The sequence below is a fragment of the Canis aureus genome, chromosome 18, assembly GCF_053574225.1.
Source record: "Canis aureus isolate CA01 chromosome 18, VMU_Caureus_v.1.0, whole genome shotgun sequence".
Taxonomy (NCBI): Eukaryota; Metazoa; Chordata; class Mammalia; order Carnivora; family Canidae; genus Canis; species Canis aureus.
The window spans coordinates 17,504,135-17,520,433 of NC_135628.1; the positions used below are offsets into that span (position 1 = coordinate 17,504,135).

Sequence of the window (16,299 nt, forward strand, 5' to 3'; positions counted from 1 at the left end):
CATTATTGCTCATAATTCTGTACATCTGGGACTACAGAATTGTCATTATCCCTGCCCCACATCTTCTGGAGATGCTATCCAAAGGCCAACATCCCCAGGACACACGTCTTATATCCTATTCTACAGTCTCCTTTTCTCCCCTGGAGGAGGACCAGGCACAGGACGAGGCCAACTCCACTGAGAAGGAAACCCTTCCACCTTTAAGCTGAAAAAAATTAAAAGTAAGTCTGGAATTTAAATGAGAACTCTTCTTAGTTAGGGCCTCTGAAAAAGTTGCCCTGTGACCACAGCCTTATAAAAGTACCCAGAATTATGACCAAATGTTCACTCAGCAACGTACATAGGTCTTAAAAACATGGTGCTCAGTAGAGAAAGCAAGAATGCGGATGGGATGTGTAAGGCGGATGCGATTTACAACCGTCACAAACACATGCACACAAAAAACACTACACATTTTGCAAGAACATACACAAGTAAACAGATATTGACTAAGTACTGGAGAATGGTGGCTCGAGGAGAGGAGGGTCATGGGAGCGTGGGGGTGGGGCTAAAGGGAAATGAAGGAAAGCAAGAGGCAGGGAGGAGGAGAGACAGAGAAGGAGAGGGAGAGAGAGAGGGGGGAGGAAGAGAGGTACAGGGAGGGAAGGCCAATGGGCAGGCTTGCAAAGATCAATACCGAGAATGTTCCCTGGGGGAACAGATGTGTGATTAATTCAACCCTGGGCAGCTGAGGCCCAGAACAGATGGGAAGATAACCTGAGTGACTCTACCAGGCCCCAAAGGGCTCCTTGCAACGCCTCAGCCCAGACTGTTTCCTGGAGGCGAACAAGGGGCAGTATTTAAGCCTATTTGGAGGCTTCTGTTTAGTCTGAGTTTGTCCGGGAGGGAGTTGGGGCCAAAAGGAGCTCTGCTCGGGGCTCCATGAAGTGAATCTGAGACTGAAAGCTGGGGGCCCGGGGGACACAGACCGGGTGGGGCCCCCGAGAGCAAGCAGCCATCCTCAGCTATGCCAGGAGGAAGTTGGCCCCTGCGCAGGGATTTGGTTCAGGACCACAGAGCAGGCCTCGGGCCCAGATGTGGTGGGACCGCCATGCGAAGGAAAAACAAAGCACTCCAGAATGACATGTTGGCCAAGCAGACAAAACCATCTGCAAATGCCGGTGGTTTCAGGATGCTATTTTTAAGGCCCTGGAATAAGGGTTTGGTTGAAAAGAAGCAAGGGAGTTTGTTTCCCATACCATTGTATTTACCCTTTAGAGGAAAACATATATACACACACGCACACACAGTAATATATAATAGAGGTCCATATATGTCTATTTCCAGGCGTCTGATGGGTATTTCCCACTGACTGCAGATATCTTGCCCTGGAAGTGCCACAACACCCAGACCCGGAATCTCAGCACAGCACCACTCCAAGACTGCATTCGGATAACAGATCCCATCTCCCCAGCCTGAGACCTCAGCTCTCTCTCACACACCACGAGGATCCAGCCTCCAGATCATTCTGCCTCCAGGATGTCTCATACCTCACCCCTACTCCGTCTCCCTCCACTGTTACAGGAATATGTCATTCTTTTTTTTATCCATCCATCAAGCACTTCATTAAGCATCTGTGGTGTACCAGGGATTGATTATGTGGGACAGTGGAGGTCCAGAGAGGAGTAAAGCACCACCCCTGCCTTCAAGAAGCTCTCTGTCTAGAGGGAGACACAGAGCCCCAAACAAATAACGTAACATGAGACAGTGCAAGGGTTTTAAGAGCAGAGGAGAAGGGGCAAATAGTTCTGCCTTAGAGAGCAACAGAAGCTTTCCATTAGAGCTAATTATTCGAGCAGGGTCTTGAAGTACCCAGAGGATTTCACCAGAGAGAAGAGGGTACCAATCACATCTTTCTGAGACTATTCCAAGAGCCCCCCCCCCCCCACTGTTCTTCCAACCTCCAGGCCCTTATCTCTAAAATCCATCCTCCACAGGTATCCAGAGATAGCCCAGAACCCACAGCACTGCACACATTACTCACCTGCACAGAATCTTCAAGTGCTCATTACTGGCTAATGATTTACAGTCAAGCTCGTTAGCACAGCACTCAAGGTCATCCTGGCCCTGGCACACCTTCGTTCCAGCCCCATCTCCTCCTGACCCCATGACTTCCCCTATGGACCAGCGGCCTCAAGCCAATCACTCTTTCTCATACTCCGTGCCTTGTCTACAGGCTTGTTGCACATCCCTACTTGGCAAGACCTTGCTCAGCCTTCAGAGCCCCATCTAAATACTACTTCACTATGGAGACTTCTGGAACCCACCACAGAGCTTGCTTATACATCTCTTGAAGCACTGATGAACTGCTAATCATCTGCTTTATGTGTTGCTATCAGAGGACACCTCTCTTCCTTTGCCCCACCCAACTCACCCCTCCAAGAAAGTAGGTCACTTTTTATTCCCCTTGATGTACTTTCAACGGCCTCATCTATGCCCTGGCACATAATCACCAACAGAAGTTTGCTGAACTGGACCAAAGGAAAATGAATTGGGAATCAGGGTAGGGAAGAAGATTCTATTCCTCTAACCAAATTTTATTCCTTGTCTCTGCCTCACCCCAAAACTTCTCTTGCCCTTCCTCTTGAGGGCTGGGTTCCATGATCTCTTACCTGTTACGTCCTTCCCTTTTCTAAATCATTAGCTGAGCCACTAGCAAAGTGGGGTCTGCCTCCCTCTGGAAAACACACACACTTCAAACAACTAGGTTCTGAGAGAATTGCTAAAAGCCTTCCTTCCAATAGAAGCCCTCTGGGTTCTGAAGGCCAGGAAGTGCTTCATTTTATGTCCAAACAGGAGTGGCTTTCACTGGAAAATCTTAAAGTGCAGTGCTTTACAGAAACACTTCGGATGCCAGCACTTGCTGGCTCCGTACCTCATTCCGCATTGCCACGTGCAGGACTCTGCCCCTTCCCGGGCTGGCCAAATGACACCCACCAGGCACTTCTGATGATTAAAACTCTAAGGGAACTGTTACCTCTGAAGTGAGCTGAGCAGAATAAACAAACCCCTGCCTCGTCATTCAGAGAGAGGCCCCCTGCCTTTCAACTTCATCAAAGCAAATTGTCAGACTGCATGTCTCACACAAGAAACTTCTAAAGAGTGCATTGCTTTTTTCCTTTGGTTTAAAGGGAGCACTTAAAAGGAGAGGGAAAGTATGTGAAGAGCTCCTGTCTGCCAAAATGGCCCAACAGGTAAATTGCTGGCTTCCAGAAGAAGACCAAATATCAACGGCACTCAAGGCTCATCCTTTCAAGTCTGGTCGCTGGTTTGGCATTATGCATTTCACTGCTGCTTTACCAAGCCCCGCAAACACATCAGTCCTTGAGGAGTAGAGAATTGTAGAAAGAGGAAACAAAAGATCGCTTCAAAACCAGAACAGATGGACATGTTCTCTATCTGGATCCTGAAGAGTAGTTATAGGGATGTACATATATGTGAAAATGCGTGGAGCTAAACACTTAACGTGTGTACTTGGGGATCCCTGGGTGGCTCAGCGGTTTAGTGCCTGCCTTTGGCCCAGGGCGTGATCCTGGAGTCCCGGGATCGAGTCCCACATCGGGCTCCCAGCATGGAGCCTGCTTCTCCCTCTGTGTCTCTTCCCCCCGCCCCTCTATGTCTATCATGAATAAATAAATAAAATATTTTAAAAAGAAAAAAAAAACAGGTGTGCACTTAAGTACTTCATGCTTATGCCTAAATAATAAGTTGATAAAGTTTTTAAAGGATGGTCCCCGCCAGGCAGAGCTGTCTTCTGGAGACCTTGGTAGGTTCTCAATAGCCCTAAAAGAGCCTCCAAAGGCAAAAGAGGCCCCTCTGTACCCCGCCCACTGCCCCCCACCCCAAGGTGGGTCCAAAAATGCCCAGATTTCTTATAAGGATTTCTCCAGGACCGAAAGACAGAAGACAAAAGAAGACAGCAACCAAAAAGAGAGAAGCCTGCTCTACTCACTGGGCCAGCGTCTCCTTCCTAAGGTCAGGTGGGAGGTAAGGAGCACCCACCCACTAACTCCCAGATGGAGCAAATAAAGCCCCCTGAGCCCCACGGGCACAGCATAGAGGCACAGCTGCACCTACCAAGTTGCAGGACACCCAGCTCACCATCAGCTTTGTTGGGCACTGGCAACTTGTTTTTCCTAGAAAAAAAGAAAATGTCAATGTACCAGAGGAAAATGATACTGAAACACAAAAAGCAGAGAAGAACATGAGGAGCACTGGATGGGGGTTCAGGGGCTGGTTCTCTCTGGCCCTTGCCCTGCCATTCATGTGTGCCTCGCACCAGCCACTCCCCCTCTCTGGGTTGCAGGTTCCCTCACTGGATGGGACTAAACACCCTCCCAGGTGCCTCTCAAATATGTGTTCTCACGGACACACACACATACACACAGCAGCCAATACAGGACAACATACCTTGTAGTCTGACACTTGCTAAGAACCAAATGCAAGTGTATCTTGCTGATGTCACTGTGATACTGCTAGAAAACACACGCACACACACACACATGCACACACACACACACAAATCAAGTGCTTGTAATTAATCATTGCACAGATATTTTTTCATCACATCTCTATTTTCTTTTTATTTTTTTTTTCCTCCTAGCTTTCTTGTAAAGCCATCAGCAGCCATTTATGAGAAACCTCTAAAATGCACCAAAAACCTGTCCTGGGATTCTGATCTGTAAGTTCATGTATGTACATGTGGAGCTTTCTTAAAATGGCCCACCTGTATTTTAGCTCTCTTTAGATTTTTTTTTCCCTCTAGCATGCATCATTCTGGATTAAAGCAAATCTTTTTTTTTTAAAGAATGTATTAAGAATAACAATATTACATCACTCTCTGAAAATCCATTTACTATGTTAAAAAATGACAGCCCTTTTGAACATGGCATTGAAATATATTTTCCTCCAACATCCTTGCAGGGTAAGATATGATTGAAGTAACAATCGTAACCTTGCCACGGTACGTTCTATTGAATTGGCTTCCTCCTGAAGATGTATGAAGGGGCGTGAGTAGAAGACCACAGAGGATGCATGGCACCAAATCCGTGAGCACACACTGCTCTGAACTCTGAGTTTCTTTCTCTGGCCTGGGGCTCTGGAACACAGAGCTCCTTTCCCCCACCCTCCCAGGCAGCCCTGATCCTCCCCCACTGGGTCAAGCCCATTTTTCCCTAATTCAAAACCACAAAATTCCTATGTCTCTACGCTACCAGGATTCAGCAAGCGTTCTCTTGGGGACTGGTAAAAGAACAAGCTGGAAAGAGAATCTGAGGCTTGGAGGGGCAGGAGGAGGAGGTGGAGGGGGAAGCAACACAGATGCTGTGTCACAGCCTCCCTTCCCCAGCCTCCAGCAATGAGAAACTGCACTTCACCAGAGGCTTCTGTAAGCATCTCTCTCCCACCGCCACTGGCTCTGCCACTAGAGGCTGAGGACCCGAGTTCCACCTCTTTCTGCCCCTTCTGTCACTATTCCAACCTGAGACTAAGGCAAGATGCCTCTCCTTCGCATCTCAGTAGCCCTTCCTGAAAAGTGAGGATCGAGGCACGGGGCTAGATGACCTCTAAAGTCTGCCCCAAAGCATCCAAGCAGGGAACAGCAGGAGCAAAGACATCTCCGGAAGGCCCCAAAGAAAATGACATCTCTCTTGTACCTGGCTCTGCTCTCTCTGTCTCTCACCCAGATCACTGGTTCCCTGAACCCCCAGTGTGATGCCCCACCTCACACCGACTCTCCACATCTCTCTCACACGGGTGTCAAGGGAATATTTCTAAAAAACAAATCTGAATACACCACAGCGTGGTTGAAATTCTTCAAAGGTTCCCCATCATCATCACCACCACCAACAATAATATTTATAAAAATGACAGCAATAATAACAGCAAATACTCTCTGACTCCTTTGGCTGTTCCAGGCACTGTGCTGATGCTCTGCAAGCAACAAAAGCCATCTGCTTCTCGGGACAGCCTTATGAAGAAGCTGTTGTGCTGAACCTCACAGACATCCAGTAATGTTCCCAGTACAAGTAAGTGGCGGCCAGGAATTTGAACCCAGGCAATGATGCCAAAGACAAAGGCAGCAACCACCACATATACTGCTTCCTTGAAAAATAAAATCCAGGATGGGGCGCCTGGCTGGCTCAATCAGTGGCACCATGACTGCTGATCTCAGGGTTGTGAGTTCGAGGCCCATGTTGGGTGTAGAGGTCAAGTTACAATAAAACATTAAAAAATAAAATAAAATAAATCCAGGCCCCTTAGGGTGCCCTATGGGCTATCTATTACTTGGCCACCTACCACCCCAGCCCCCTCTCCCTCTGCACCCTCGCACTCCATGTGCATTCCCTGCATGCTGAGCTTCTCAGCCTCTGCCTCTGTACCTTTTCATAAGCACTTCATTCGGGCTAGAACATCCTTTGGCAAACCCATGCTGATCCTCTACAGCCCAAGGGTATGCCACTTCCTTCTCAACTCCAAACACACATTCATTCATTTCCTCACTCTCTCATTCAGCAATCACATGGCAGTTATCTGGCAGGCCTGTCCCTGCCCAAGGGAGACCCAGGCATGGAAACTGAACAGACACAAACTGCAATTTGACTTGGGCATAGTAGGTTGAATAGTGGTCCCCAAAGATATTTGTGAATGGTCCCTTAGATGGCAGAAAGGACTTTGCAGATGGGACTAGGTTAAGGACCTTAGGATAAAAGAGGGTATCCTGGATTATCCAAGTGGGATCCATGAAATTACAAGCATGCTTATAATAGGGAAGCAGAAGGAAAGGTGACACAGAAAAGGAGAGGTGGTGTGATGCCCAAAGCAGAGTTTGGAGGAGTACACTCCGATGATGCGGGAAGGGCCACAAGTCCAGGATGTGGGTGGCCATGAGAAGTTCCAAAGAAGCAATGAAACAGATTCTCCCCTGGTGCCTCCAGAAAGAACGAGCCTTGCCAACATCTTGACTTTAACCCAACAGAACAGATTTCAGACTCTGATCCTTAGAACAGTGAGATAATGTATGTATGTTGTTTTAAGTCACTAAGCCTGTGGTAATCTGCGACAGCAGCCATGGGATACTAATACATATAGTAAGAGTAATCACAAGGAGGGACGAAGGACCGCGGAGTCTCTTGGTCACCCCTGTACCCTGCATGCCCAGCACCAAGGCAATGTTCCACAAATAGGTGCCGAGTCCCAGAGTGACCTTCACTGAAGCCAGCTGACTCACACAAGGTCACACAGCTTAGAAGTGCCAGAGCCAGAACTCAAACCTAGGCCACTGGCTCCAGGCAAAGCTTCAGAGCACGTGGGTGGCCGAGAGCCACGGCGAGAGGGTGGAGATGATGTTCCCATTGCATGGGGTACAGCTGGGCCTCTCCCCGGTCATGGGACTTCCACCCGGAGCGCCATCCATCAGCTGCAGAAACCCAGGTCAGATGCTTTGTGTCCATTTCCCATAGACCTCATCACCAGAGGAGACTTCAGTTCTGCTCCCACTGAGGGGATATGCTCATTGTTCCTTTCATGTGTCCCTTTGTGGTGTAAGCATTACAAAGTTTAAAAGGTCAGTTTAAAAGCATATTCTTGCCTTTGAGTGAAAACTATTATGGAAAACAATGACAAAAAGATAAATCAAGGGTTCAAAACACTTTTTCAAAATGTGATGGTGCAGATAAGCCAGAGACATGTCAAAGTGTGCATCCAGTAAACCCACGGGAGCCAGGCTGTAGACACCCTGCTTGTCTTCCATGTCTGAGGTCACCACTTTCCCCCTAGGCTCCCTTTTGTGTCCCCAAAGGAGAAGCCAGGACTCAATCCTGGATAACTGAACCCTGGTCAGTGGGAAGAGCTACTTAGAAACCTGAGTTCTTGACCCTGTTCCATCAATCCCCACGTGCCTTGGGCAAGTCATCTCCCCTCTGTGGGCCTCAGGTGCCTCATCTCTACCTTGGGGGAAGCCCAAGCATGCTCATCACCACAGGACAGGACCAGGTGCAGGGTCTCTGAGAGGCCTGAAGTGTCTGGGCCATGCTAGCTTTGAGGATGCTCTCCTGTTTATGCAGCCTCACACTCAGACTATTTCACTGACTCTAAACATAAAAAGAGACGGGAAGATGCTCCTTCCTCAATGTTTGGCACTAGATACTTGGCTACATTAGTTATAGAGTACAAAAGAAAGGTGTCCCATGAGAAGACATTGAGCACTCACTATATATTCCATTTGATGGCAACTCAGAACCCAGTATGAATGGAGTCCAAACTGACCCCACTCATGTGGCACAAGAATCCAGACTATAACATAAAATTTTCCCAAGATGGTGATATCCTAGCATACCTAACTAAAGCAATGTAAAATTATCTGGAGGGGCACTTCTCCAAAGCAGGTCACACAAGAGTCCCCAGGAGAGAGATTTTTTTAAGTACCACTGAAAATATGCTCAAAACAAAAAAACTAGTAAATATATGAGAAAATCATGCACCATCAGTGAAAACCAGGTGACACAGAAAAAAGGACTCCCATGGACTTGAGATAATAGAACAATCTAAAATACACTGTAATGGGGTACCTGCGTGGTTCAGTGGGTTCTGCGTCTGCCATCGGCTCAGGTCCTGATCCCAGGGTCCTACTCAGCAGGGAGTCTGCTTCTCCCTCTCCTTCTGTGCCTCCCCCTGCTATGTTCTCTGTCTCTGTCTCTCTCGCATAAATAAATAAAATCTTTTAAAAAAGTATGTGTTACAAATATACATACTATATGTGGGGAGGGGAGAAGAGAAGAAAAGAGAGAGAGAAAAAAACAAGTATGACAAAGTCCTAGGCTCACTGAGTATAGGTGAGGATGGTATAGGTGTTCACTCTTCTATTCTTCCAACTTTTCTATAAATTAGATCTTCTTTAACATTAGGGGAACTTGGGGTGAGCTTCAACAGAAGATAGGATACAATGAAGAGAAAATAAATTACTAGGAGCTATCAGATGACATGATCAGAATGCAGCTCAATATGAAGAGAGAAAATATGTGCAAGAGCAAAGAAGACATGTGGAGGTGAAAACATCAATTCCAATACCCATCTAAAAGGAGTTCCAGAAAAATATTCCTTTTAATTTTCTCTATTCCAGAAAAATAAAGAGAGTGTGAGAAAGGAGATTATTGGAAAGATAATGGCTAACAACCTAGCAGACACGAATCCTCACAGAAACCTAAGAAGCCTCAAACGGCACATGTGGAAAGCAAAGCACACCTAGATACATCATACTGAAACGACCAGAATTTTAATGACAATGGGAAAAATCTCAGCGGAAAGGCAGATTATTTATAAACAAAAATTACTTTAACAAAAGATATCTTTGATACTCAAAATATTAAAGGTAAGGTCAAAACAAAGACATTTTCAGACAAAGGCTGAAAAAGTTTACCATCACAAACCTTCACTGCACAAACCACTCACGGACTTACTCTAGCTAGAAGGAAAGTGAACCCAGGAGAAAAGAGCAGGATGAAGGCAGGAGCAAGAAAAGAAATCTGCAGACATGTAGATAAACCAAAATGAGAGCTGATGATACAAAAAATAACAACAGTAACAACTAATTACGGGGTAGTTAAAAACACAGGGATAATACTAGATGATGATACATAGGAAATGGGACAGGAAATGAGCAGCTGAAGCTTTCTAAAATCCTTGTATTCTTTGACAGGGTAGAGAGACTGATCAAACCCAAACTTTAAGTCAGTTATGATTTAAAAAAAAAAAAAGAATTTTAAGAGCAACTGCTAAAATAGTAAAGACATAATCTATAACGTCCAAATCAGAAAGCCCAAGAAGAAAAAATAAACACCACTTGATTCACAAGTGCCGCTGTGGATAATTATTTGGCAGTTCCTCAAAAAAGATGAATATAGAATCACCATATGAGGGGCGCCTGGGTGGCTCAGTGGTTGAGCATCTGCCTTTGGCTCAGGTCGTGATCGTCCTGGGACTGTCCTGGGACGGTCCTGGGAACAAGTCCCACATCTGACTCCCCGTAGGGAACCTTCTTCTCCCTCTGCCTATGTCTTGGCCTCTCTCTGTGTGTCTTTCATGAATAAATAAATAAAATCTTAAAAAAAAAAAAAAAGGAATCACCATATGACCCCCTGCAATTCCAACTCCTGGGTATATACCTCAAAGAAGTAAACACAGGGACGTGTGTTCACAGCAGCACTATTCTCTATAGCCAAAAGGTGGAAACAACTCACATGTCCACCAATGGGTGAGTGGATAAATAAAATGTGGCATATTCATGCAACGGAATATTATTCTACTATCAAAAGGAGTGACATGCTATGACGTGGATGAACTGCAAAAACATGATGCTGAATGAAAGAAGCCAGAGACAAAATGTCACATATTATATGATTCCGTTTATGTGAAATACCATAGATTGGGAGTTGCTGGGGATCAGGGGGTGGGAGGAATGGGGAGAAACTGCTTGACAGGAACAGATTTTGCTCTGAAAAGAAGAAAATGCTTTGGAAGTAGACAGAGGTGACAGTTATATAACACTATGAATATGCTAAATGCCACTGAATCGCTCACTTGAAAATGGTTAAGAAAAAAAAAAGGGACGCCTTTGGTGGCTTAGTGGCTGAGCATCTGCCTTCAGCCCAGGGTGTGATCCTGGAGTCCCACGTGGGGCTCCCTGCGGGGAGCCTGCTCCTCCCTCTGCCTGTGTCTCTGCCTCTCTCTCTCTCTCTCTCTCTCTGAGTCTCTCATGAATAAATTTAAAAAAAAAAAAAGGAAAAGAAGAGAAGGAAACAAGAAATAAAGAAAAAGCATATGGCGAAACGGAAGTACAGAATACAAACAAAAATTCAAGTGTATCAGTAATTACAATAACAGCAAACCAACTCCTTGCCAGCCAAAAGACAGAGACACTCAGGATTGACCTTTTTTTAATCATTAATATGCTGCTTCACGAGGTACGTGACACAAAAGGTGAACCATACAACATGGGAGAAAAGAGAAAACCCTTTAAAAGCTAACGCAGGGCACCTAGGTGGCTCAGATGGTTCAGCGTCTACCTTCGGCTCAGGTCATGATCTCAGGATCCTGGGATCGAGCCCCGCATCGAGCTCCCTGCTCAGTGGGGGGTCTCCTTCTCCCTCCAGCCCGCTCATATTCTCTCTCTCTCTCTCAAATGAATAAATAAAATCTTTTTAAATAAATAAAAGCTAATGTAGTTAATCCTGTATCATTGGATTAAAAGTAGACGTTGGAATAAAAAGCATTATTAGTGATAAACTTACTTGTTACAGAACAACAAAAGGAACGATGCAACAGGAGAATTCAGCCGTGTTGAACCTCTATAAAATGAGGTTCAAAAAAAAATGAGGTTCACCACAGTCCCACCTCAAAGACCTGTGGTGAGCATTACACACATCAATCCATCGAGCGCTGAGAATAGCGTCTGACGCAGAATTGCTCCATGTTCCCTGACATGAGGATGATGGTGGTTATGAGACTAGTAGCACCTTGACTCCAAGCACCTAAGCTTACGAATACGAGTGCAAAAATATGAAGTAAGATAACAAACAACCGCACTGGCCATGACTTTGAAGACAATCTCGGCCAAGTAGGGAAGCAAGAATATTTTAACATTAGAAAATCTAGTCATGGAATTCATACCAACAGAGGAGACAAAAATCTCAGTAGACCAAGAAGAAACATTTGGTAAAAAAATTAAATAAATACTCATATGTACTTTCAAACTAAAAACTTTAGCAAGCTCAAGGAATAAGAAGGGCTTTGCTTTACTTGGTACAGACGGATCTCAACCCGACAGGACATCCCTACACTGAAGCCCTGCTTGCATCCCTACGGGAGGCAGTGGCCTCATGAGGCTGTCCTATCCCACAAGATTCAAGCTCTCCTGGAAACACACCAATGGCAGGCAGTGCAACCAGACAAGTGAACCTGACGACTGGGGCCAGGTTTCCTGGTGCAGGTCCAGCACTCTTGCCACCACCCGGCTTCCAATAGAACCTCCTTTCACAATGCACAACAGGGCTAGATGATAATGGAGCAGAGAGCTGTTCCATTGTCAGGGGACACACAGGAACTGGACAGACGAGCCACAGGGCTAGCTCGCACCAGAGAAGACTGGCATCACTTCGAGCTGTGACTGCCTTGAGTCTCAGCTTCCCTTTCTCCAGAATCGTCTTTGGGGAAGCTCTAAGGGCCATAACATGCAGTGATTCTAGGCTTCAGAACTGGGACCCAGCCCTTCCCCACCTGCAGGCACTTCCTGGACACGTGCAGGTTGGGGTGGGGGGTTAGCAAGTCCTCAGGGGGCACCCTCGGAGGAGCAGTTGTGTCACGTTCTTTTCCTCACAGTGACGTTCCATAGCCCTGTGCCTAAAGGCTCTCATTAAGGACCAAACTTCAGGAGGAGTAAGCCTTAATGAGGTAGATCCCTGACAGGCAAGCTGACCTAAAAAGAACTTTTTTAAAAAGTCAAAGTGCTCCACAGAAGAAAGATTCCTTTCACTTTCCTGCTGGTTCTCTTCGGCTTCCTACAGAGGCTCAGCAAGCTCCCCGAGATGAAGGTACAGAATTGTGGTGCCTTAGGCTGGGAAGAAGCTTGGGAGTCCCCTGGCATAACCCTGGTTTGAGAGATGAGGAAACTGAGCTCTGGGGAGACGAAGGGAGCTCCTCCAGCATCCTCGCCACCCAGATGCTCGGCCCTGTGGGATCCATGTCCCAACCTCAGGAAGCACTCTATCTCCCTGGACAGCCCAATCGACAGGCAATTTTCAAATGAAGCCCTAAAGAGCACAAGGCTATTGGGAAGTCGTCTTGTGCACTAACACAGTGTTTAACCCATCTCAGTTTCACACCCAGCAGCTGCCAGTGCTCAAACTGTTGACCTTCAACATATAATAGGAATATTTTTTCCCCCTCTCTCTCTTTTCTTTTTTCTTAAGGATGTGGAAAACTTGACTAGAATTGCCTGGTCTGACATTTCCTGTAAGAAAGCATTCTGCTTGGAATACTGTGAAAGCAATCTGCCTTAACAATTCAATCCAAATAAATTATCTTCCTGAAACTAGTGAAAAAAAAAAACGTAATTGGAAATTGGGCTACATACCCACGTCTCTCTCATCCGGGTCCATGATGACGAAGGTTAGAGAAAGATAGGGATCACCCGGTGAGGACAGATTTGGGGGAAGGGGAGGAGCATGGATGGCCCTGCATCCTCCTGGAAAAGTCATCGGCTCAGCCCATCTAGCTGGAGAGAACACGTACTCTGGCCTCCCAGACCATTGTTCTTTCGGGATGATGATTTCTCAGCTTAACTATCTTTCCGTATGCGCCCTTCCCCACAGGCTTTGGCACACACCCTTGATAAGAAGTGTGCAGAGCCAGAGCAAGATCTGAAACCAGGTCCAACATTTCTCTTTCCTTGAGTCAGGCCGGATTCTGACACATTCCAGGAACAGAGAAGAAATTTACCCAGTTACCAAGACATCAGACTGGGAGGGTTCCTTCAAGGGCACACAATTCATAAAACAAAACTGTACTAGGTGTGACCTTCCCTCATATTATTCTCCCATTCCCCCAATTGGCACAATGTCTTAGTATACAACTGGTATTCGATGGATGCCCACTCTGAAAGCTGAGAAGTTCTCAGAGTTCACCTAGATCCAGCTCATCCATCTGGAAGGACTAGAAATGCCCATCCAGACCATCTAGTCTAATCCTGCAGCCCTGTCGGGGGTAGGGGTGAGGTGGGTGTGGAGCTTTTGCCGAGGCCCCCTGAGTAGTGGGCAAAGCCAGAAATAGAAATGTTAGGCTCCAGACTCTCGGCTCAGTTCATTTTGAATGCTGAAGCACTGATTGCACTTCCTTATGACCCAGAAGCATTAGGACAGGTTGGCTGCTCTTCCCTTACAGCCGCTAACAGGGCTTTGTGGCTCTCCCAATTCCTATCTCCCTGCCCTTTTCACAAGCTACAGTTTCCTGGGTGTGGCTGAGCTCAGCTCCATGAGGAGACTGGTGCAGAGAGGCAGACATTGCTCAACAGGCAGTGAAAAGGTGAGTAGAGCTGATGTTTCACCAGGGAAAGAAAAAAAAAAAAACCTGGTGAAGGAAAGTGGTCTCTATGGAGTGGATCTCTGGAGCATGGCCAAATCCACTGAACCATTCATTCACCTGAGCTGTGCCGTTCACCAAGCAGAATGTTACTAGCCCATGATCTCCCATGGTCTTGCCCCCTCGCCTCTGCCCTCCAGCATGTGGCTGCACCACTCAGCCAAACCCAACCACCATGAGACCCTGGATGAGCCCAATGACAAGGGCCAGAGCTGGAGATGTGATGTGGCACCTGGCCTGTGCCACAGAGGTCCCCCAGTTTGGGCCTCAGACTGCACATCCAGCAAGTGGGATCCCAAGCCCGCCTCTGATTAGGGCTCCTGGCATCAAGGTGAGGACACAAAGGCATGGCTCTACCAGAGACAAAGATTAGCCCTGGCCCTGCCCTCCTTGAGGCTGGTAGGAGAGTCAGGATGGAAAGGATTGCCTCTACAACCTGGCACTGTGCCAGGGAGTCAAAAGTCACACTTGGGAGTTATAAAAGGGAAGGCACTGACGTGCTGCCTGAAAGACATTACATAAGAGTTGCCACTGGTTTCTACGGTGGATTGGAAAGCTGTGTGGAGATGTTTACTTAGCTGCTAGGGGAAGCTGCTTTGGGGCACTGTCCCTGCCCTGTTACTGTCCTACTAAAAGCCAACACATCCAGGGAGGGAGCTGTCCCAATAAGAGAGGTCAACTTTCTCTGAGTCCCATTAAACAGTGAGTCCACTTCAGTTCTGTTTGGTTAAATATGCCAACGAGTGGCTTAAAACAACTTCCGAGATGAAATATTTCCATTTTGCACACATAAAACTCTACTCTCCCCCGCATAAGCAGTAGTAAAAGAGCCACAAGCCACCAGGCTGAAACAACACTGTCTGGGTACATTAACTTATCATTTTAAAACAAAGAAATCTGGGTTCATTTGTTTTTAGGAAAGTCAAGGCAGTTACACTTAAATAACAATTATTTTTGAAGCTCATGTCTTTCCCCCAAGTGGTCCTAGGTGGATATTCACCTTCTCTGGACTTCATTTCCCTTCCTGTAACAGTCTAAGTGTTCTAAATATTCTATGGTTTTGTCCTTACAGTAATAATTATTTACCTGGGTATCTATATCTACCTCACCAAGCACTTGCAAGCCATCAATTTTAACTTAATTCTCACTAAAGGCCTATGTGGAAAGCAGCATTTTCACAAATGAGGACAGTGAGGCTCAGAGGCTTGGAAGTTGTCCAACACAAACCAGCCCATGACACACAGGTCCACAGTGAAGTGAGGAAAATAAGCACCGACACAGTGCATCTATCACATGGACTCACTCATGTGTTCATCTTAAACACTGGAATTTTGTTTCAAGGTTATATTTAAATTTTATGAAATTGGGACATCTGGGTGGCTCAGCAGGTGGGCGCCTGCCTTTGGCTCAGGTCATGATCCTGGGATCTGAGATCGAGTCCCACATCGGGCTCCCTGCATGGAGCCTGCTTCTCCCTCTGCCTGTATCTCTGCCTCTCTCTCTCTCAGTCTGTGTCTCTCATGAATAAATAAATAAATGGTTAAAAAAATAAAAATAATAAATTTTATGAAATTGGTTTTTAATGTTCTTATTAGCCAGAAAATCAGTAACAACAGCTAATAGCATCCGATCAATGGTGAAGTCAACAGGGCTGAAGCTTCAGGGGCCCTCACTTGTACAGGCCCCTTCCAAGAGGCTCAAGCAATGTGTTGGCATGGTCTTCTATTTTTGCAAAATTTGCAAAAATGAGATACTTTTATACTCCTTATCTGAAAGAGGCCACTAAAACTGTGTTTGTCTCAGGCCATCCACCTCTGGATCTGAACCAAGTAGGTCCCCCAGGATTTTGTTGTTTGTTATTGCATTTGTTTATATGTTGCTGACCTATGAACTCTCGGTATTCACTGTACCAGCTGTCTGACACAGAGTCTCTCTTGACCCAAAGACCCTGCCATTGTCTTACCCTAGTTCACATAGACAAAGGCCCAGGGAGGGCTGGCTCAGTTCTCGGAACATCTTTCTTCCACCCCACATTGCCCCATCACGAAAAAGGAATCTTCAGGAAATTTTGACCTACTCCAAAAGCACAGAGGACAAGTTGGTTTCTGGAAAGTTCTTAGAAAAAAAGAG

General features: G+C 46.3%; 1 protein-coding gene across 9 annotated transcripts in view; it reads right to left on the minus strand.

Moving 5' to 3' along the window:
• The window catches only part of MINDY4 (MINDY lysine 48 deubiquitinase 4), a 104,190-nt gene that overhangs the window by 55,150 nt on the left and 32,741 nt on the right, over positions 1-16,299 (minus strand). For 8 of the 9 annotated variants that reach the window (XR_013356595.1, XR_013356596.1, XR_013356597.1 and 5 more), the window contains exon 6: positions 4,117-4,175. Coding sequence is in view for 6 of the 9 variants with exons in the window: in XM_077856321.1 (XP_077712447.1) it covers positions 4,117-4,175 (59 nt within the window). In the remaining 3 variants the exon portion in view is untranslated. The remainder of the gene's footprint in view (positions 1-4,116; positions 4,176-16,299) is intronic. The other variant, XM_077856320.1, reaches the window with a different exon arrangement.